Source organism: Diplotaxodon limnothrissa, linkage group LG22 (assembly GCF_057381915.1).
Source record: "Diplotaxodon limnothrissa isolate DT_005_m linkage group LG22, D_limnothrissa_male_GT1.1, whole genome shotgun sequence".
Lineage (NCBI taxonomy): Eukaryota > Metazoa > Chordata > Actinopteri > Cichliformes > Cichlidae > Diplotaxodon > Diplotaxodon limnothrissa.
This window is the reverse complement of record NC_140616.1, coordinates 2660153-2683361: the sequence shown is the minus strand read 5'-3', so window position 1 is coordinate 2683361 and position 23209 is coordinate 2660153. Positions and strand designations below refer to the sequence as shown.

At 41.6% G+C, this 23209-nt stretch overlaps 1 protein-coding gene across 1 annotated transcript; it reads right to left on the bottom strand.

Annotated features, from left to right (window-relative positions):
* Positions 1-17630: 17630 nt before the first annotated feature.
* tnfrsf11b (tumor necrosis factor receptor superfamily, member 11b) lies at positions 17631-20161 on the bottom strand. Its single transcript, XM_085346072.1, has 4 exons — positions 20096-20161; positions 19373-19766; positions 18444-18620; positions 17631-18006 (listed from the first exon to the last, which is right to left on the bottom strand). Exons 1-4 carry the CDS (start codon positions 20135-20137, stop codon positions 17669-17671), a joined length of 951 nt encoding a protein of 316 aa, XP_085202198.1. The 5' UTR covers positions 20138-20161; the 3' UTR covers positions 17631-17668.
* Positions 20162-23209: the final 3048 nt, after the last annotated feature.

The following is a 23209-nucleotide window of genomic DNA, read 5'->3' as shown; positions in this document are numbered from 1 at the left end:
ATGAAAAAAAGATGACAATACAGACATTTATTGAAACGGTTTAAAATCTTGAATCACCAGGAGGCCACATCATGTCCTGTGTAACTGCGTTGGTTGGTTTGTAAAAATAAATGACGTAAATCAGTGATGAGATCAAATGTTTTTAAGGTGACTAAACAAAAGATGATTTCAGGGGCGAAAACTGGACTTGATCTGTCCAAGGTCCTGAAATAAAGAACTGAAGTAAGTATGACATTTCATGACTGAGACGTGTGGGATCCACATCATTTCCTCAAAATGTCATTTGTTAGGGCATTAATGACACATAACACTTGTAAAAACCCCACAGATATTTACTTGACCTTGTGTGAACATTTTCTTTCTTTGATGGTCTGATTCATGTGGAAACAGAAACGTCACACAGACACAATGAAGAGAGGCCGACATATCTTTTCCAACACAAGCTACTTGTAACATAAGGTATTAGGTTAAATGAATAGTCAAACTAGGGGGGATGAGGTTTACACAACATTCAGAGGAAAGATGTCACTACAAATTACTACAAAAACATTCCAGACACTCTGGGAAGTTTTTTCATTTTTCTTAAAGTTGATTTATGTTCTATGTCAGTGTAAAAAGCACCAGTGCTCCTGCTGCTCTGTTTGCAGTCAAAACAATGCTTACGGTTTTTTTTCTTCTTTATGTCGTTAGGTTGCAATTTTTTTCGTTCCGTTGGCTATGTCAGCCGAGATGTACTCAGGTCACAAGTATTTGAACAATGGTTTTCTGCACTCTGTGTTTGGCGCAGGTTTCGGGATCATAGGAAAACTGCAGATGCAAATTTTTAGGGTAGCTATGGGAGAGTTGGTGGGAAGGATACTGAACCTCGAGTTGCCCCTGAGATGCATCCATCAGCATTTGTGTGTGTGAATGTAAAAGAAAGAAAAAAGGTGTGTGTATGACTTAGCCTTATTTGGAGATTATGTATCGGAATTTCAGGAGCGGGACCGCACCTCCAAACAGGCTCCTTCCAACTGTCTTCTATATAGGTTCCCCCAGTTCTGCAAGCTGTACATTTACGTGCCCCACCCTCCCTCCCTACTTGTTCTCCATTGTTCAACTTCTTCACTCCTATTTAGTACATGGGGATCTGCCAGGCCCGGGAGCCGTCGCAGTCCCCTTCGAGGTCTTCCCCAAACCGCAGCTCAGTTCATGTCAAAGCATCACCTTTACCTACTAAAACGCTGTCAAACCTAAAATGAGGACGTGGGCCCGGCTAGTGAAAGTAAGAAAGGCCCAAACTGAGTAGAAAAGCTATCCAAAGCACCAGAGTCTGTCACCATTTACATGTGCAAATGGTGAGAAAGAGACTTCCTGGGAACAGCCTGAAAATAGCAGCTGCAGATAACCAGGTGAAGCGGAAGCTAGCATTCAAATTAGGAGTTGGTTTCACAATAGGTGAGAACATTATTATTTATTACCTCGTAAAAGAACAGTGGACTTCTGTGCATTTTCAGCTCATCCCTTAACTGCATTTATTTATTGTTTGTTTTTTTTTCATTTGGTTTTTGGTCATTGTTGCTGAAAACCAGCAGAGAACTGTTTCTTGAACTTCTGTAGTGGTGGCCCAGTATAAAAGACCAGTATAGCTACCATGCTGTCATCCACTGCTTTGCGTAGTCCCGTTATGTTGCCATGTTGGTATTTTTTTTTTTTAGTTGGGTGGTCTTCAACTCTCAAGGTGACTTGAAAAGGGTCCCAAATAAGGCAGAATCATTGATAATGCATAAAACACTTGCTTCACCCATCATGGATCCTGCCTTCAGCATCTGACAAGGATGTCAGTTGGATGACTTCAAGGTCAACTTGGAGGTCAGGCTGAATTATATTATTCTAATCTAATCTAATGTTAGACTTTATTGATCCCTGTGGGGAAATCCCTCTCTGCATTTAACCCATTCACTCAGTCAAGCAGTGGGCAGTCACTGGGGGCCCGGGGAGCACTGTGTAGGGAAGGTACCTTGCTCAGGGGCACCTCAGGGTAGCCGTTTAGTGGATTCGGACCTCCAACCTTCCGATCATGGGGCCACCACTCTACGTACTGGGCTATACTGGGCTATCCCCTGCCCCTATGCTCAGGATAAATCATAACTTCTTTGTATATGTCATAGTAAGTCATGACAGAGGAGTTTCTTCTTGCCTGGAAATTAATTGTAAAACACTGTAAAAGGAAGTGACAAATAAACCTGATAAACTAAACTCAGCTTTCCCATGATCATCCAAAAAGTCATTAGACATTCCAGAGAAAGGATTAAAGATGAGCTCATACACATGGGAAAATGTATCCTTATTATTCAATTTCAGAGAAAAAAATGTGGTTTAACTTTAAAGATTTTCCTGATGGTCACAATGAGTCGTGCAACAGGTGAACATTTTGGCTTAGATGATGAAATCACACTTGTGGTTAGAATTATGCACACACTCGTCATGGGCATGAATGTTATGGGAAGCTTAACAATTAACCTTTCAACTGAGCTTTAGTTAACTGGAAAAAGATCCGTTCAAAAACATCAGTATTCCCTCCATAATACCATGACAGTCATTCTAGTTTATGTAAACGTTTGACCACAACTATATTAGTAATCACGTCAAAAATTCTGGTATTTCTAAAGAATTCACAGACTTTAACCAAATATTTGTATTTGAGTGTTTGCTAGTCTGATTCAACCCTCTATCAGGAGCAAAGCTGCTCATTATTTTGAATGAATGCAATTATCTTCTGTAGTCAATGGAGTGTCATCAGACAGCACCTGAATAAATTGAGTCATCCTGAGTTGCCTTCACACGAAAGGCATAGATGTGCTTACTGATTACGCAACGGAAGATACAAATTTACATTCCACACCAGCAATAAAATCTGTGCTTCAAATTGGATTGCAAACTAACTGAAGGTCTGAGTGTTTAATTCATGGGCTCTCTATGAGTCTTTCCACCATTTGCGTCAGAGAGCAACGTGGGGTTCAGTATTTCAACTAACGATATTTTGGCAAGTAGCCGGGGGTCGAATTCCCAACCGTCCAATCAGTAGATGACCTGCTCTACCTCCTTTGCTACAGCTACCCTGATATGTTCCAATATACTGTCCTCTATGTTAAGTACAACAGTAAAAGTGCAGTTCATCCATTCCTCCACCATGCATTCATTTTTTCCTGATATTCATATTTATGGAATGCTAGAGCCTATCCCAGCTGGAGGTTCTGGGACACACACAGAGACCGATAACCATCAGCAAACAACCCAGTGTACATGTTGTGCACTGTATAAGGTAACCAGAGCTGTAGAGAGCCCACACAGTGGGAGCCTAGTTAACAGGCGGATTCAAGCGCAGGACCACCACGCTATCCTAGCGAGCCAGCTCACAAAGCTCCCCTTGCTCGCATTGGTGAATGTGGCCACTAGCTGTTCGGTAAGCTTCTTCCCTGCTAATCTGAATGTCTCCAATTTGTTTGCAGTGGAGCACTTTTAATATCTCTGTCTGACACATAGCAGGACTTACTGTGCTTCAGCTTTAATGAGTGAGATTTTATACTTGTTACTTGGCATCTGTGTCTGAGAGTATCCATCCAGCTTGCTCACCAAGTTTGATAACCTTAAGTGACAAATAAGTTAATAAGTTAAAAATTCCAACAGTTGTGGGGGTAGTGCGGGCTTGGGCATCTGGAGATTCGCTAGAGACGTTTTCCCTGGAGGGCACTGCCCGGGGCTTGTGGTCATATCCTGGTTGGGCCTCTGGTGGCTCTTGGGTAGCATTTTCCTGGTGTAGGCGTGCAGCAGGGCTGGGGGAGGGTTTGTGCTGGCGGGCGTGGGTCACTGGCATGGTAACCTAGCTGCTCCTGGGTGGTCTGGGGCAGGCTTCGGGTTCTGGGGGCACTCTGCCCTCGGGCTGGGGTTCTGGCTGAGGTTGTGGGTGGGCCCTGGGGGCTTGGGTCCTGGTTGGTGTGTCACCGGGGTTGTGGGTGGGTGCGTGCACGAGTGCCCAGCCCTGGCGCAGGGGGCCTCTGGTGCACCGGTGGTAATGGAGGCCTCTTCAACTGGCCGGGCGGTTGTCACATCCTTGCAGGAGGTCTCTGCTCTCCAGGAGTCCACCCTGCAGCTGAGGGAGAGGTACAGGACAGGTGGACAATAAACTCAACCTGGGTGTCTTGTCTTATGTAGTCTGGTAGCTGACTGGATGATGGGGTGGGTATAGTTTCTTCTGTGGCAGAGTTAGGTGGGCTTCCCAGGGTTCTTCAGGGCTGGGGGCTCTGTGCTGCTGCTGTAGGCCCTGGTCCGGATGGGCCTGAGCCCCCTGGCCTTGGTGGATTCTGGGGAGCGGAGGTGCCTACTGGGGCCAGTGGGGGAGCTGGTCCCAGGGAGGGTCTTGCATGCTGCTCAATAACATTCAATATTTAGTATTTACTGTTACTCTTTCTCCCTTTCTGTCTTATTGTCTGTCCAATTTGTAATAACTTAAAATAAATAAACAATAATAATATAGATCAATCAAGTGGAACAATATGGCATTGCCATATTTTCTCCATTTGAAAAAAGAAATCCGTTGGGCATCTTTCCTGGCCTTCAGACAACAGTTCTGGTCGCTAAAGTATGGAACAGAAGGGGGGGAAAGAAAAAGGAAATGAAAGAATTCCAACAGAGGTGGTCGTTAGTAACATGCGACAAAACTGCGGCAAACACTCTAACATATGGTATGCTGGTAATCTCGCAGTGATCCAGTCCACCTGCTAGGACTGCCAGCCCAATATACACTCAGAAAATGTAAACAACTCCAGAAAAACACATGAGCCCTGGGCCCATGAGAAAAGATCCCAGTGTGTCTCCCTCCTGGAGTCATAAGACGTAAATGAATATGGCATTGGGTTAACTGGTTCAAAGGTGACTGTGAATGTGTGCATCTGTGGTTGTCTTTCACCCCATGACAGCTGACGATAAATGGAGAATGGAAAAATGAATGACTGATACATCCTGTATTGTTACCTCGTTCTACCAGGTTGCATTTAATGAAAGGCTTCATACTGAAACTGGGCCACCTTTGGTCTGCATGTGAGTGTCACACAGTGAATCACTCAATTTTATTCTTACATTTGGTGTCTGGTCTAGTCTATCTGGCTCTGTCATTTAGGTCAGCGTTGACTTTTACTTTTGAGTCATACTTGTTTGGACTGCTTGCCAGACCTGCTGCTCTGGTAATGTTCTCACATAGTGAAATGGAAACAAAAAGATATGTGCAGAGAGGCAAATGAGAGGTTGTTCTGCTGGAAAGATTTAAATAAGCTGTAAACAAGCTTAGGCTATAAATTCACAGATTTGTATATTTTCTCAGTAAGAGTACACAGTGATAAGCCACTTATTATAAAAGCTGTTAAACTTTAATTATGTTCTATCTGAGTAAAATGAAACTGACTTTGCTTATGTGGAAATTTCACATTCATTTTGACTGTGCAACAGAAACCCATTTGGATATCTAATCATGGAGATAATGCTGGCACAGCAGCAGCTCTTCAACCAAACACTATCAGTATTAAAATATACTTCCTGCTTTTATCTCGAGAGGATTTTTTTTTTTCCATATTGTTGAAAAGTTGAAAAGTTGAGGCTGTGGTCAGGACAGGAGCACGAACCCTGTCTCTGCCCTTCACAGACTGAGCTAATAATGAGAAATCCTTAGTTGTGCCAGTTGGCTATTATTATTATATTGAATGACATCATTTCCATCATTATCTTAACTTGATTTTGATATTGAGGTTGTTGGGATTCAGAGATTCTTTTATTGCTACCATATAATTTGCCTCATGAAGAATGTATTAATAACATGTTTCACAGTATCATTTATCAGTAATATTTCCTACAGGGTTTATAAAATTGCATTGAATATGTCTGTCATCACATTGACCTTTCTATTTTTATAGGTTGAGTTCATTTTATACACAATGCATGAATGTGCTTGGTTAAGAGTTGATGTTCCATTCTAGAAGGTTTTAAGCTTCACTGGTGAGAGTGTCCAGATGATACATGTTGAGAGAAGATGAGAACATAGCAGGTTAATTGCATGCATGCTTACAATACACATATTAATCTAGTAGCAGGTTTGAGTGAAGGCCTAAGCGTCTTCTACTTCAGTTTGAGACTGGCTGCTAAAGTACTCTACTTAGTGATTAATGAGGAGGGTCAAATTATTAGCTCTCAGAAAAGCTAAGACCTGAAGTTATTACCTTAAAAGGCAAGTAATGAAGAAAGGAGAAGTTATATGTCAGTTTATAGTTATTAAAAATATATGTGATGTACCCTTGTCTGTACGAGTTGAACTTTTGCCCGTCTGTCACCGTGTATTTTTGAACTGTATTGACGTAGGTGTGATATTTTATCCTATAAAACCAGAACCCAGTGTATTTTTGTCAGAGCAATACATTCCGTATGCTGACGGTTGGTTGTTCTCCTGTGATAATAAAACTCATCGTTTGATTGCACTTTTCCGGAGCCTCCGTCATTTGTTGTCTGGTCTAAAGTTGATCGATCTCGCAACAAGGTCTAAAAACAGCCCAGCAGCTGACCTGATGACCTCCAATAGAGCTGCACAAGGTGCAGTCAAGCTAAATGTGTGCGTCAGAAACACTATTAGATTACATTCCACTCTCATCACTGACAGAACAGAATCATAGACTCAGACTGTGGGATTAGCTAAGTGCATAGGCTGCGTCATTCATGCTCAGCTATAACTGACTTATTCATGGCTGTCTGGGAATCACTGACTGCTAATTACAATGGAATCAGTGTAAGCATTCCAGTTGCTTCTTTATAGAGTTACTACAAAACCCTGCTCGTACATACAAGGTCTGATTAAAAAGCTCTGGCACTGGGCCTATGAAAATGAGAAGTCATATCTGATTTCAATTTCATACCAGGACGGTCCTCTCAGGTGTGCCCATGTGAATTGCGGCTTTTACTTCACTCTCTAAAACTTCCGTTCCACCACCACTTCCCCTGCCAGTGGCGGACCCCCTCAGACATCGGTGCGTTGGTGGTTCTTTGTGTCCGGGGATGGGCGTCCAGGTACACACCGGCTCACTCCTTGGAGCCTGGGGCTCGCTCGGGCCACTTCGGAGGTGGGGTGCCCCCGGCCTCTCGGCCTGGGGCTCGGTCACTCAGGCGCAGCTGGCTGCCGGCGGAGCTCACGGGCGCGTCACTGCAACTCCCCCTGGCTTCTGCTCCGCGGCTGCTGAGTGAGCCCTCATCTGGGACTCTCCTCAGCTCTTTCTGGGACAGTGGCGCAGCTGCCCCTCTGTTGGTCTTCCTTGGTCTCTTGTGTTCTGGGGGCCTCTGGATGTCTGGAGTTTTGATCTCCTCCATACCTGCTTCATGCCCTGGAGGACGGGGCTGTGGCCCCCCCACACCCTCTAGCAGATTATTACATGAAGGAACCTTTTAAAAAAACAAAAAACAAGCGCGTCCATGCTCACAGGTGTACACACGGGTGATCACACCCACAAACTACACCCTTTTTGGCTCCTACCTCAAAGCACACTGTGCGCTGTTGATCTTATGTGCTGCACAATAATGTTTAACATTTAGTATTTACTGTCATATTCCCATATATCATTGTGATGTTGTTTATTCTATTACTCTTGTTCTCTTCTGCTTGCTTTCTTTTTTCTTTCTCAGCAGGTGATCCAGGTGATTGATATATGCATTTTTTTTTCTCTGCCCGTTCTGTTGGTTTTTGTCTTTTGCCCTTCTCCCCCGTCCCTCTTCTCAGCTGTTTCTCTTTCCCTCTTTCTTTCTCCCCTTCTTTCCCCCAGTCAAGTCTGTCCCGTATTCAGTAAGTGAAAATAAAATAAACAATAAAAGGTGAATCAAATGGACCATTACGGCAAGGCTGGGATGGTCAGTTTGGTAAAGTAAATCCGTTGGGCATCTTTCTTTGCCTTTAGACAACAATTCTGATGCAAAAGAGCCAAACGGGACAGGCCAAAAAAAAAAAAAAACAAAAAAAAAAAACTTCCGTTCCGAGCACTTGCAGTGCGTGCTCTGCCGTTTTGTGATTTCACTCAGAGAGCAAACATCTGCTGAGGGATAAACCAAATCCAAAACATTCTCTCCTGGTTACTTTTTGAAATTGGACTCTTTTATACAGCAAATTCATTCTGCAAGGTGAATCTGTCATCAGTTCAATTTGTCCCGTGGCGTCTGAGAGAGGATATTGAAAAAACTGCGTGAACTGTGGCGCATACCTGCATGTCAGCATGGGGCACTTTGAAAACGGGGGAGGTTTTTGGCCACACAAACACATTTTTCACTTACCACCGGGACAACTACCTACCACCAACCTTGCCTTACTGCAACTTTGTTCACCTGATTAGAAAAAAATGACATACTAGAGGACAACTGGAGGGTAATGGCGCCAGTACAAAATATCATCGTGAAGGTGATCTTGAATACAAAATGGACCAAATTCAAATCAGGTAGAAGTTCGTTTGTTTTTTTTCTTGAACAATTTCTAGATCGTTTTGCTCACCTCTCGTGCATTAGTGTAAAAGTCATACTTTGCTTCTAAGGCCTTTGTTTTAATGTTTTAAATTGGTTTTCCAGGCAGGTCTTTGAAAGTCTTTCTTTTGCCTTTCACTCATTTTCAGTCCAGTCCTTGAACATTTCAGGGACTTTCTTTGTGTCTGTGTTTTATTAAATGGTCTGTGTTTGTATAGCGCTTTACTTTTGCTCAGTGTTAAGTGATTTAATAAAATCACTTAACACTGACCCATCAGTCATTTAAGCATAAACAGTACCTAACCAGTTTCACCTCTACAGACAATAAAGTACCTCAATTGCAACTTTGTTACTACCAATGATATTATTTTCTGACAGGCAGAAAATAATATCATTGCATTATTTAGGTGATTTCCAAAGAGCGATGAGCTGAAAACACGATCTGCAAGCTATCTTCAAAAACTGTGAGGAAACTGGACAAATGAAAGATAATTCAAATTTGAAATGGAGGTGGAGGTAACTGGAGTAAGAGCCTACAGCCATCTGTAAACCACAGTGGTGGGGGTTTGCATTTCAGCCAACGGGGTTAGAAATCTTGTCAAAACTGATGCCATTTGATTGTCAGTGGTTTCATTTTACAGCAGAGCGATCATCCCGGATCCACTTTCAGTTCAGTAGAAACATACCTGGACACTATCACTATCACTTTCCCAGAGCTGACAGAACATGGAAGGAAAGGCATCGAATGAAGGGCTTTATGACAGCTTCAGCAGTGTTGGCGAGGACTACGTAAAGAAATGACAGTTCAGTTGAAGAATAAAGCTGGTCGTACCAAATATTGATGTTCCAACTTGTTAGAACTGTTGAAGCTCTGTTTCTGTTTTATGTATTAGATGTCCACGTGTGTTTGCACGTTCCAGTAAATTGTTTCTCCTATTTCCCATTTTTCTAACAATATACAGATGTAACATCACCATTTTGGGTTTTTTTTCTTTCCACTCAGTCTGAATCTAGGTATAAAAATCTGGGATTCCCAAGTCCTCTGGGAAATAACTGCATATTCATTTGGAGGAAAAATAAGGAAACTAACTATTCATGTGGCCTGTTGCTGTTTTGTTGTGTTTCAGAATATCTTGTGATAAACATCCAGGGTATATTCCACCTCTTGGTATATTTCCATGTTATGTGTCTCAAAACAAAAGTATTACTTTGGACTATAAAGAGCTATAATTATAGACATGCCAGGTATTGTTTCAGAAGCAGCTACTGTATTTACAAGAAGTAATCACTCAACATTTTCAGCTTGTGGATATTTAATGAGTGGACAGAGGTATGCCTGAGTAGGAAGATGAAGGAAACAGCCAGACCCAACATGCATTGGGTTTAATATGGAGAGCAAGTGTGAGCAAGCGTAAACTAGTCAGGATGAGAGGATTTCTTCTTCAGCTTAGTGGTTGAGCTGCTGGATTAAATAAATATTTGAAATACTTAGATCAGGGGTGTCGAACTCCAGTCTCGAGGGCCAGTGTCCTGCAGGTTTTAGATCTCACCCTGGGGCAACACGCCTGAATCAAATGATTAGTTCGTTACCAGGCCTCTGGAGAACTTCAAGACATGTTGAGGAGCTAATTTAGACATTTAAATCAGCTGTGTTGCATCAAGGACACATCTAAAACCTGCAGGACACCGGCCTTTGAGGCCTGGAGTTTAATTTTGACACATTAAGAGTGTATCTTGTGTTATTAGACAGTTTTAAGTGAAGATGAGACAGGAAAGCATGGAAGACCTGCAGCAAGGGACCATGGGTCAGAACCAAACCGAGGCTGCTGCGGCACCATCGCCCATGTTGTTGGAGATAACCAAACATGCTGCTTGGTAATGAGACATGTTTAAATCACTGACTGTAGCTTTGAATTCCCCTGTTGGAGTTTTATTAAAACTTTTGATTCTGCACCTTTTACTGTAAACGCTTCTGTTTTTAGTTTTCTGCAAAATAAAAAAAGCATGTGTATTTTTATCATGGACACAGTGCTGCTTTTATGCAGCCTGAAGAAGGCTGTCACCTGATGATGTACCATAACCAACGCCTTTTTAAAGGATGGTTGGAGACGTATCATGTAACCTCTCACCCAGCTAAGAGAGGTTCAGTAAAAGATCTCCACCCACACTTCAAACTAAGGTTGGAATGTTCATCCGGTTTCCCCACATAGGTGGAGCTCTTAAGCTAATGTCAAGAATAGCTGGTAAAGCAGCTCATTTAAAACAATTCCAGTAACGGTAACATTTTCCTTCATACCAAAAGGCAGCTGATGTGTAGATTTACAAGAATAACCTGCAGCAGCACTTTGTTCACAAGGCAACATCAGAAATGTAATTTACAATTTGGAAGTAAAAAACTACTCTTAATGGTTATCCAGTGCTAAACGTTGATTTATACATCTGTACATATACACCACATAGTTAATCAGGCTTATGGGCATATTCTTAAGAACAAACAACAGACTGGAGAGTTTATCTCAGCCATGCTGCTGAATGCTTAGCATCGTAGCATCATCTGCTACAGAGCGACAGCACGCTGCCTCTTCAGCACTGAACTGAGCAGCAGTTAGAAACCAAGGCAGAGACGCTCTCGATGTGTAGAAAAAATCCAAATAGAGGTGTTGCTCTGCATTTTTGCTAAATAAATAAAATAATAAGACAGAGCCACTTTTGCAGTTTCAGACAAAAATAATCAGACGACACTAATGACCCGTTAATAACAGCTTTTGGAGCCTTGCTCTCATGTGATGATAAATCGCACACAGTCGAGAGTGGAAACACTCAGTAAGCTTCTGTAGCTAAAATGTTTCTACAAGCTGGCCCGAGTCCATCGTTCCAGTTAAGGACGTGAGGCTGTTTTTCTGAAGAAAGACTGGTCGCCGTGAACGCTGATAACAGCAGCATTCACAGGAACTAAAGTTTTAACGGGGAGAACGCCATAAAGGAAGTCATACTGCTGCGTGCCTCGAGTTGTGTGAGCCCATTCTCTGGCTTTGCTCCCAGGGCCTGGACACAGCAGGCTTTACAGGAGAATTTCAGGTCAGGGGCCAAGAAGAGTCAACTAACTAAGAGTCAGCTGAGGCTACAAGACAACGTCAGAAAGCACACAACTAACAACAGTGTTTAAAAAATAGTCAGCTGACATCCAGGAGAAATTCTTGTGATTTCTTGTGCCCCATCGACAGCTTCAGCTCTTGTCTAAATGACAAGTTACTCAATTCAGGTTTTTTTTTTTAATCAATATGTAAATAAAGACCAAATAAAATCCATGAATAAATTCAAAGATCCTGGCATAAATTTGCAACCATACGTCAGTGTTTCCTCAGGCTTTACAGTAAAGTCGTGGTTAGTGATATTCATTAGGTGTTTTGCTGGTTTCATGGTTAGATTTTGTGTTCACAGCTTATTATTAAAGGAGGGATGAACTGATGGAATTCGGGTGATTCAGTTTGTTCGGGTCCGTTGATTATTGTAAGGCTTCAGCCTGAAGTTCCTGACTGGAAGCATAAGATAAACTGATTATTAAAACAGCAGAAAGTGCTTTGTCACTATGAAACCAGCCAATGACTGAGCTTCCTTGTTGTGACAGTGTAGAGACAGTTCTCATCAGGAAGCAACACATTACAGCAGTGAAGCTGTCCCTGGTTTCCCCCGTGGATTTCCTTATACAAGCAGGCAGACCCTTTCCCATGAAAGAAGCAGTCCTGTCTGTTTGTTTTTAACAGACCTTGTGAAATGCAAAACTTTTCCAATTACCACACAGTGTCTACGAAAACAGGCGTTTTTAAGAGTTGTCCACACTTTCTTTATTTGCATTGTATATCGTGACTGTCCAGAACGTTCTTTCTTCATACCGTGTTTGTTATTCAGCACTACAGGAATTAGTGACACAGCGGTTAGGTGGCTGGGATAGGCCCTGAACTGGATGCATGAATAAGAAAATGGGTGGAGTGGGTGGAACCATTTTCTTCATATAAAAAATGAAAACCTTGTATTTGTATGCTGTGTGCGCTGACTGAAAATTAGAAATGGAATAAGGATGTGGAAATTTCTGTCAGCTAGTTCCAAGTTTACTTTTATTAGCCATCTTGCACCATCAAATACCTTTTAAAGTGGTTAATTTCACTGAAAGCATGTCCACTAATTTGTTTCTCCAGTGTTGTTACCAAAGGAAACACAAAGCGAAACAGATGTGGCCACAGTGGTAAAAGGTGAGATTCTAGAGATTAAGATAAAATAAGATTAAACTTTAATCCCTCGGGTGGGTTCCTCTGGGAAATTCGGTTTCCAAAAAAGCACAGCACCGACAGAAGTTACAGAATATTATATACACACACACACACATATATAAATACAGAGACATATATAAATAAAATATACAAAGGGGATAAATAGGAATAAAAAATAAAAATAAAAATACAAGTGAAATTGCACCTTTCGAGTATGGAGTCTATTGCACCGTTGACTATTAACAAAAGTATTGCACAGTGAGGTGAAGAGGCACTACAGCTTAGTTGTTCCCCCTCCTTTGTCCTCCTGTCTCCCCTCCCTCTCCCCTCCAGAGAGGAGTTAAACAGTCTGATGGCGTGTGGGACAAAGGAGTTTTTAAGTCTTTTTAAAAAAGTATTTAAAAGTTTTTATTTCAACAACTATGCCAAACTTAAGCTGGACTGTATTTGTTTTGGTAAAAGAAAAATATATTAAAAACAAGATAAAGCAAAGACAAAAGAAGTGCTGAGCATTGTGTCTGGATTCAGTGAAAAATGTTCCCATTTTGTTGCTTGTTGTTTCACAATTGATGTGAGATTTTATCAGACGTGTGCGCGTCTGTTTTGTTTTTTAATGACTTGAGCATATGAGGAACTCAAGTGTCAGTTTTTACTCTTCAGTGGAATAAAAATGACATTTATTATGTCATTACACAGTGAAAGGTCTCCAGGAAGTGATAAGAAGGAATAACACAGTAGTAAATGTTTCCTAGAAGCTCACATGTTTGCTTTGGAAACGTGTCGTGACATGTAGGAAACCAGGAGGCCTCTGAGAGCACCAACTTTACTCAGAGCATTGTTCCACATCATTTGACCTGGAAGAAGACGTCAGAATCCTAAAGTAACGTTATATTTAAAATCCCTATATATCATTCCTAATATGCTTACATCAATGCAAACAATAGCTCTTCTATTGGCCTTGAAGGAGAGGTGCTTTCTATACGCTGACAATACCCACCATGCTTTTTCTCATTTTTTTCAGTGGATAAGTCATTAAGTTGACCCTGAAGACTTTGGGGCCTGTCAGCCACACTCGAATGGATTGTTACCATGACCCCACTCTGCACCCCTACAAAGATTTTATCAGCATCCCCTCGAAACTTTTCGAGCTACATGCTTACAGACAGAATGTGCGCAAAAATGGACCCTCCTTGGCGAAGGTAAAAACATTCTTGGCTTTATATATCTCCTTCTCCAAAGTTACGCCAACACCGATTCAACACTCACTTTGTGTCTGTCAGTCAAGTGTCCGTTCCATCTTACTGTGGCATTGTGGGCCAGAAGAATTTCCCTCGAGGCTCATTACTGTAACCAATAACCTTTCAATGGGACGAGGAAAAAAAACATTTATGGGAATCTTCTTGTCCCGATTACTCATAGGGTTGAGCACCGCATTCTGCTGTTTTGGTCATGCAACACAGAGTCAAGGTTAGTGAACGTGATGCACCTGCAACAGAATTGCAAACGTGCTTTCCTGGTATTTGCAAGGTCACGACACAAAGTAACTGAGGACATCAAAGACAAACAAGAGTGCTATTAAAGCCTCTCCAGTAGTATTGTAGATAATTAAATTTAATCTCAGATAAGTCTCGAAACACATGGACAATTATGTGAAGATAAATTACAATATTGGTCTTCCTGCCAGGAACATATTTGAATTTTTTTACTGGCACAATTATTATTCACCCAAAAGGACTTCCTTCATTATGTTTCTTTGACGGGGGAATTCAACCGAGGAGTTTTGGCTCCAGCTCGCGGTGCAATATAAGCTAACAACAGTAAGGAGAAAAGAAATAACTACAAATCACACTTCAGAGTTACTGGAAGAATAAAGCATGTTGGTTCAACCAGTTTTATAGTTGCAGTTCTCCAGTCAGAGATTGATCTCTCTACACCACAGGTGTCGAACTCCAGGCCTCGAGGGCCAGTATCCTGCAGGTTTTAGACGTGTCCTTGATCCAACACAGCTGATTTAAATGACTAAATTACCTCTTCAACATGTCTTGAAGTTCTCCAGAAGCCTGCAGGACACCGGCCCTCGAGGCCTGGAGTTCGACACCCCTGCTCTGCACCAACCACCTCCTTTGGCACTACTTGCACTCCTTTGCTCCTTCACACAGGGCTCTGTCATAATCTGAACCTTTTAGCCACTGGAGCTTTTATCTCAGCAAACACAGACATGCACAGACACAGGCTATGGAGCTCACCGGCTTTCATGCTTTACCATATCACTTGCTAATGGAGAACCCATTCTGCAGTGACCCAAAATAATCTGAACAGCAGTACACGCAGTCACTGTGGCTGACCAAACGTAAGCATGCATGTTATTTAACCACAGTGTGTGTGTTTGGATTAGTGGAGAAATCTCCTCAGTGGAATTCAAGCTTCTGTTGTGATCCATGACTAAAAAACCTCCAGTGAGCATGAGTGGACTCTTATGATGGACATGCTGTGACACACTTGTGCTGGGCCCCTGGGTGGCAGTTTTTAGTGTTTAACTGCTGTAAACCTGTCAGAAAAAAGGAAGCTGGAAGCAGAAATGGGAAGTACATTTAAAGGTCACAAGAAAATGTTACTGGCTGACAAACATGTGACACTGGCTGACCAATAATGCATGTGTATCCTCCTGTGGGTTGCAATACTCTGTAATGAAGCTCAGACCATCTGATGACATCCCCGTCTTTGCTGTGGTTTGGAGACTTGGAGGGCTTTTCCAGTCACTTATCTTAATTGTAATGAGGTAGTGTGCAGCAACGCTCCGCGGCCCTCTGTGAAAATGTAATTTCCCCCTAAACCCTAATAACTGGTTGTGCCACCCCATACGGAAAAGAAATAGTAAAAACTTATGTGATTACTCATGAAAGTGGCCACTTTCTCATTACTTTCATACATTGTTTTAGTAAGTATCAGAAACATACAAGTTTCATTATATAATTTTTCAACGGATCTTATATCTGTTTTCACACTTATATGCTTTTCATACAAGTTTCACACAAGACAGATACAAACTTTATAAGATTTATATATATCTTTTCCATATGGGACACTGGGCAGCAAGAGTTGCAATCAAGTGTCTGTAATAACTGTCAGGGAGTCTTTATTCTATTTGGGGGGATTTTGGCAAACTCTTTTTTGCAGACTGAATATCCCATTCAAGGTTATTCCAAAGGAGCCCGATCGGATTAACATCTAAAACCTCTTTTGCTTTTGAAAGCTTTCACAGGCAGGCTTGCTGGTGTGTTTTGCCTCACTGTCCTGTCACATAACACAACTGTGTTTGAGCTTCAGGCCACAAACTGATGGACGGACAGTCTGCTTCAGAATTTTCTGGAAGAATTGAACTTTTCCCGTCCTCTTCCTTTTGTTTGAATCATGAATTCTAACCTAAACTGAGACGAGTGAGGGCTCCAGTTCTCCAGCCTTCTCCCAACTTTAGATAAACAAAGTGTGGAGCGGACAGGAAAGTGGGGGCAGAGAGAGACGTGACAAAGGGCCGTGGGGCAGACTCAACCCCGGGCCGACCGCTGTGAGTTGTATGACATGTGGTCGCCTGAGCTAAACCGGCACCCAACTCGGTTACATTTTTAATAATAATAATAATAATAATAATAATAATAATAATAATAATAATGGATTGGATTTATATAGCGCTTTTCAAGGCACCCAAAGCGCTTTACAATACCACTATTCATTCACTCTCACATACTGGTTAAGTGACACTTTCACTTTTTTTTGGCATAACTGGCACTGTAGATGGATCTGTAAACTTTGAAGGGGTGGGGGTCAGTTTTTCTTCTTACAGTCTCTGAAGCCAGGCTTGCAACAAAAATGACTCGGTACTAGAGAGACCTTGAAAACTAACTAAACAAATAAATTGCCACTTTTTATGTTTGATATATTAATTTTATTTTGCATTACACAAAGCTTCAGGTAGACTAGCATAGCCAAAAGAGCTCAAAATAAACTGAACTCATTGTTTACATATAAAAATAAAGATGGCTAACAGGCTACACCAGCTTCTCTTTCTACTCGTCTCGGGCTTATAAATAGCAAAATAAATTACAAAGTTCACACATCGAGCTGTTACACATTGTTAAAGCTTTAAAAGCCTTGAAATGAGCAGAACCGTTGCAACAAAGAAAGAGGTAGGTCAATTTTTTCTCCTGTAAAGGTTAATACCAGCATTTCTTTATTAAGTCTGGAGCATATTTCTGTTTTCACTTCCAGAAATAAAAATGGGTGTTTTTAAATTCAGTGCTTGTTAGTTTAGAAACACAGGTGAAACATTGTCACTTTGCTGGGAACCTATAAAGTGATAACTGACACAAGTAGATCCTAGAAGTAGCAGATAAGACATCAATGTACTATTAGCAGCACATCATTGACAAAGGATTTTAAAAAATGTAACATTTTGTAACTAAAGTGAGGTTACTTTTTTTTTTTTTTTTTTTTTTTTTTTTTAAATTGGCCCCAAAAAAAAAAAAAAGAATGACAAAACAATCTTAATGTTCAAATGAAACCAATGTTTATGGTAACAAAAAAGTGCCAAAGCCTGTCTTCAGTGCATTTAAACTAACGAAGCAACTTTCTAATACAAAAAGATTTTAATACGAACAATACACAAGGAAAATTCTTTGGTGCCTGTGCATGAGAGATATATATATATATATATATATATATATATATATATATATATATATATATATATATATATATATATATATATATATATATATATATATATATATATATATATATATATATATATATATATATATATATATATATATATATATATATATATATATATATATATATATTTATTTTTTTCTCTTAATCTCAACCTACTTTGGCACATTAACCATCTCCACCTCATTCCCTCTACACTCAGTTTTCAGCTGACTGTCAACTCTTTTCAGCTTTTGGTCTAACCTCTCACCAGCGCCGCTTGCTCCAGCGTTCGTCAGTACTGATGGAAGCTTCCGAATCTCCTCTGCTGTCGCAGATGCTATCCAGGCGTTGAGCCGTTGGTGAAGCTCTGAGGAGTTCAGCTCTGTGTTTCTTCCCTGTCTCTTCCCATCCTGAGATGGGAGCTTGTGCACAATTCGACGCAGCCGCTTGATATTTATGTTATGGTGCACAAAAAAAGCTGGGAGGATTTCTCTGAGGTAGTCGGCACCATCTGCAAAAAGTACAGACAATCAGTAGCTGATAAAGAAATGGAGCAATGCTCTGACAGCAAGATGGTAACAAGGCATTCAGATAAAACATTTTGCGTGGAAGAGCCATTCTTATTATTATAGAAACTGATAATAAGCCATCAGATATTCTTAGACTAATGCAAAGTTATGGTTATAGGTGATTTCCACACCTTGAGATATGAAAATGAAACTGTTTATTGTATTTACTGGAACTGTTCCAGGTGGAAGGAAGAAGCTGTTTGAACACAGTTGTTTTACTCCCTCTGATAACCAAAAGCCAAGTCTGTGATCACTCGCTAAGAGCTGACATAAACACCCGTAAAATCATCGTCATTTTCAGATTTTCTTCCTTTCTGTTTCTTTTCAGATTTAATAAATTCGTATGCATCCTTTTGCCTTTTTAAACTGCTCATCTCACCTTTGAGATCTGCGCAGTTTGCACATACATTATTGTGCCAGGAGGAGCCCCTCAGTGCCAACTGCAGTCCTGCACCACTGCAGCTCTTGTGCTCTGTGCAGTTGTGATGAGCAGAGGAAACCTCTGAGAAGGTGCCGTCAGAGCAAGTCTGGCACACGGTGTCCTCATCAGGTGTACCTGGAAAAGGTAATGAGTACTTTGATGAAGACACCTGAGATCAGTCGTGTAACAAATGGAATATTATTTGGGATAGGTTAACAATTAACATACTAATCGAAAGGAATAAAACCAAACCCTTTTGAACTAAGTGAAATCGCCCTCGGCTCAATGTGCTAAAAATGCAGTAGGTGTAACAGTGGTCCTGCTAAGACTCTGTGTCGCTGTACCCTGAATGAATACATGTAGTTGCAGTCTTTTCCCCTGTGTGGCAGCAAACTACAGTCTTGAAACTCAAACTGAGACTGTGCACTTGCTTCAGTCCAATGCTGACAAAAAAGCAACACCTACAGCTTCCTAAAGCAATCCTGCTCTTTGTTGCTGTGTTGGCTTTTCAGTAGAAAAACCAAAAGCTGAGAGATGGCCAAGACAACTGTTGCAGGCAAAATTTAAATTGCACAGAATGTTTGCAGCGTGGGAAGAATGACAGTGTCATAAAGACTGTCAGTTTGTATTTGCTTAGTGTTCTGAAGATGTCATCTGTGCCAAAGAAACAGCGTCATTGTTGTAATATATAAATAGGCACATAATTCAGGAAGCAGGCTATTTTGAGTTGTTGTTGCCCTTTTACACAGCAGAGCGGCAGCAATTTCGATGCGTCATAGGAGGAAACCTAACAGCACTGCTATGACACCTCAAAATACGTGCTGCAGAAAACACATTTCCCTATGATGAAAAGCTCTGAGCTCATGCAGCAGCTCTGCGCACTCTACCTTTGGCCCGCACTCCTTGTCCGGGTGGACACGCGCTGTGTGGGAGGCACATGTCGTACTGCGTCTTGTAGTAGTACCCCGGTTTGCACTGGCACTGGCAGTCACTGTCCGCTGTGCACGGGGTCTTCACCACCTGATTGTGACTGCAGACTCCGCAGCGCAGGCACCTCCCGATGTGGTTCCACACCTCAGTGAAGGAGCCGTGCGGACAATTTGCGCAGTCGCTCTTCCTCTCGGACGAGCACTGAGATCGCAGGTATGTCCCAGGGGGACAGCGGTCACAGCTCACCGGCGACCCGGTGATGGGGTCTCTGCTTTCAAAGGTCATGGCCACGCTGTCGACTCGAACGACGTGCAGTGAGAGCAGCACCACCGGGAGCACCGATAACGTCATCTGGAAAGAAACGAGAAAAGTACCAACGGTGAGTGCAAGGAAACATCAAAGTCCGGCAAAATCCAAGAAGGAAATAAGAAAATAACTTCAAGGAAAACAGAAGCGTCCGACAGACACGTGGAACAGATGAATCTCTCTCTTATTGGCTACTCTTAGAAGTAGTCAAAATAAATGAAAACTGTAGGTCTCCATGCTAAAAACGTCTACCTCACATTTTTACCAAACTCAAACAAAAATCTTTACTAAACGAATAAATGCGTCCACGCGAGCTTGTTCTACAATGATTAGCGTGAGGAGGGAATCCCTCAGACGCTGACGACGTCACCTACCATTGCAAACAGCTGGGGTGTGTGCGCTGCAGCAGGATTCATCTCTGTCAGGAGGATTGGCTTCGGCTTCCTCTCCTCGCTATTTAAGCTATGACGCCCCCGTAAAAAAATCAATACACAACTTTAGGATGCGTCATCATCACCGCATGACTCCAGCTAATTTGTATTTTAAAAAAGGCTTGTATTTATCCCCAGTTTAATTACTTCTTACAGCCTACATTTAAATTTTTTTATATCATCATACAGGTTTGGGATGTCTGTATAAACACTACCTATCCATCCTGCGGGATGCTGCATTGACTGGACTCCCACCAGAATGAAGAACCTTTAAATAAAATAAAGCTGCTCCTCGGATTTTCTTTATTTCTTCTTCTTCTTCTTCTTTTTTACTGTTCAGTTGTTTTTCTCTCTCTTTCCGGTTGGTGTTGGGTAACACTGAGCCCACGGTGCGGTTTGACAGGTGCTTTGATGTGGTAGATCCTGAAACTGTGGTGCGATGTAAGTAATGATGATACATCATGCGTTGAAACGATACTAGGGAAGCAGTCCAAGCTGCCGGGTATAAAAGTGGGTTTAAATAAAAATTACAAGCTGGGTGGTCGGAACACTCACTGTGGTGTCTGTGGAGGGGCTGAACCCTGTCCCAGCTGCTGTAGGGCGGGGAGCACCTTGGATACGCTAACACAGAAAGACAAATAACTATCCAAACCCACATGAACACCTATGGATAATTCAGAATTACCAATTAAGCTAACCCCACTAATTGCTTGTCTTGGACTGAAAACCCACGCAGACACAGGGAATACATGCAAACACCCTTCCTCCAAAAAAAAAAAAAAAAAAAAAACTGTTCTCCCTCAGTATTTGAAAATATTCCAACTCACAGCAGTCATTAACAAGGCCACAAATTCTTTCCTTGAAAATGTTCAAAGTGTCTTTAAAATCTAATCCAAGAGCGCGGTTGCTGCTGAGACTAGTTATCAGACTGCTCGGGGAAACAAGAGGCAGATTTTACACCTTCACATCGCTCTTTACTTTGATCTCATCTCCTGCAGTAAGACTGACTTTCACCACAGAACACTGATCCTGTTGCTGTTCGTTTTTTTTTTTTGTGAGTGATGACACCTTGTGGACTAAAGATGCTCTGTTTTACATCTTGCTCCTAAAGATATGAATCGTTTGATCTTTAATTAAAACCACGAATAAGTAGAGACTTTTTCAGATGTCTCGATTCACTGGAATGTGAGAGACCTGAGATCATGCTGATACTTACATACATTCCAGTGTGTGTATATAAAAGTGACTTAATGAAACTAGAGATAGCACAGACCGGTTTTTATTTGTTTATTAACTAACAGAGAATGTGGTCGAACTGGAGTCTTGACGACTAAGAGAGGCTGGCTGGTTTAGTTAAGCTGCACACCTGTCTAGATTTGTAAAAGTAAAAGTCAAATCTCAGCGATTTACAAATAAAAAAACCTCATAAATATTGAGTTTTACATCCGAGGCCTTGTGACATCCTCCACACTATGTGCTTGAACATATAAAAGTGATGAGCGTGTCTTTCATTGAATTTTGAGTGTTTTAGTCAACTTTGTTACATCTGTGGTGTTCCCGGTCAAACGTGAATGAACGGGAGTCCCGCCCTTTGGCCTCTGGCCCCCTGGAGGCCTACTGAATGACCCACTGAGCTGAATTTGGTGGTGAAGAATGTTTCTTGTGATCATTTAAGAGCTGTTAAAACTAACTGTTTAATTGTGACCAGAACACTAAAGTAAGGCAGGTGAGGGTGAACACAACAGGAGGGTAAATATAGTCGTACGTAGGTCAATAATAAATTAAACACATTATGACAATAAATCTCTTAATAAGGAAAAACATGAAATCAAAATGAATGCAATAATATGAATTCTATGTTTAAATAATCTTGCATGTGCCACACTTAGAGAGACTGACAGTCATTTCTGAATAATCGCACCAACAGTTGTCACCTTCTCACCAAGCTTCGTGCAGATGGTCTTGTTGGCCCTTCCAGCTGTGTGCAGCTGTATAATGTTGTCCCTGATGTAACTGATGGACTGCAGTATGTGAGCCACATGGACACACAGCCATTCTGGAGGGGATCAAATAAATCGTTCAATCACTGACATGCAAATCAGTTTATAATTTTCATGTAATGTGTTTTTTTTCTCTGAAATAAAGAATTTGGGGCTGTTTTTCACACTGAGCGGCCGGTGGATGGGGCCATGTACTGTAAAACCCACAGTAACGCTGTGAGGCACCTTGGAGTCAGTTTTGACCAGGACATGTCCTTCAACGCACATATTAAACAAATATGTAAGACTGCTTTCTTCCATTTGTGCAACATCTCTAAAGTTAGAAATATCCTGTCTCAGAGTCATGCTGAAAAACTAGTTCATGCATTTATTACTTCCAGGCTGGACGACTGTAATTCATTATTTTCAGGAAGTCCTAAAAACTCCCTGAAAAGCCTTCAGTTATTCCAAAATGCTGCAGCAAGAGTCCTGACAGGGACTAGAAAGAGAGAGCAGATTTCTCCTGTTTTGGCTTCCCTTCATTCAAAATCCTGCCCCTCACATACAAGGTCTTAAATAATCAGGCCCCACCTTATCTTAATGACCTTGTAGTACCATATCACCCTATTAGAGCACTTCGCTCTCGCTCTGCAGGCCTACTTGTTGTTCCTAGAGTATTTAAAAGTAGAATGGGAGGCAGAGCCTTCAGTTTTCAGGCCCCTCTTCTGTGGAACCAGCTTCCAGTTTGGATTCAGGAGACAGACACTATCTCTACTTTTAAGATTACGCTTCAAACTTTCCTTTTTGCTAAAGCATATAGTTAGGGCTGGACCAGGTGACCCTGAATCCTCCCTTAGGTATGCTGCAATAGACGTAGGCTGCTGGGGATTCCCATGATGCATTGAGTTTTTCCCTTTCCAGTCATCTTTCTCACTCACTATGTATTAACAGACCTCTCTGCATTGAATCATATCTGTTATTAACCTCTGTCTCTCTTCCACAGCATGTCTTTTATCCTGTCTTCCTTCTCTCACCCCAACCGGTCGCAGCAGATGGCCCCGCCCCTCCCTGAGCCTGG

Bases quoted from the DNA above. Each gene is read 5' to 3' on its own strand.
- tnfrsf11b (XM_085346072.1), bottom strand. From the start codon at position 20,137: ATGAATCCTGCTGCAGCGCACACACCCCAGCTGTTTGCAATG. The intron at 19,767-20,095 runs GTAGGTGACGTC...GTTTCTTTCCAG, and splicing joins CACCCCAGCTGTTTGCAATG to ATGACGTTATCGGTGCTCCC. The intron at 18,621-19,372 runs GTAGAGTGCGCA...TACCTTTTCCAG, and splicing joins ACAAGGAGTGCGGGCCAAAG to GTACACCTGATGAGGACACC.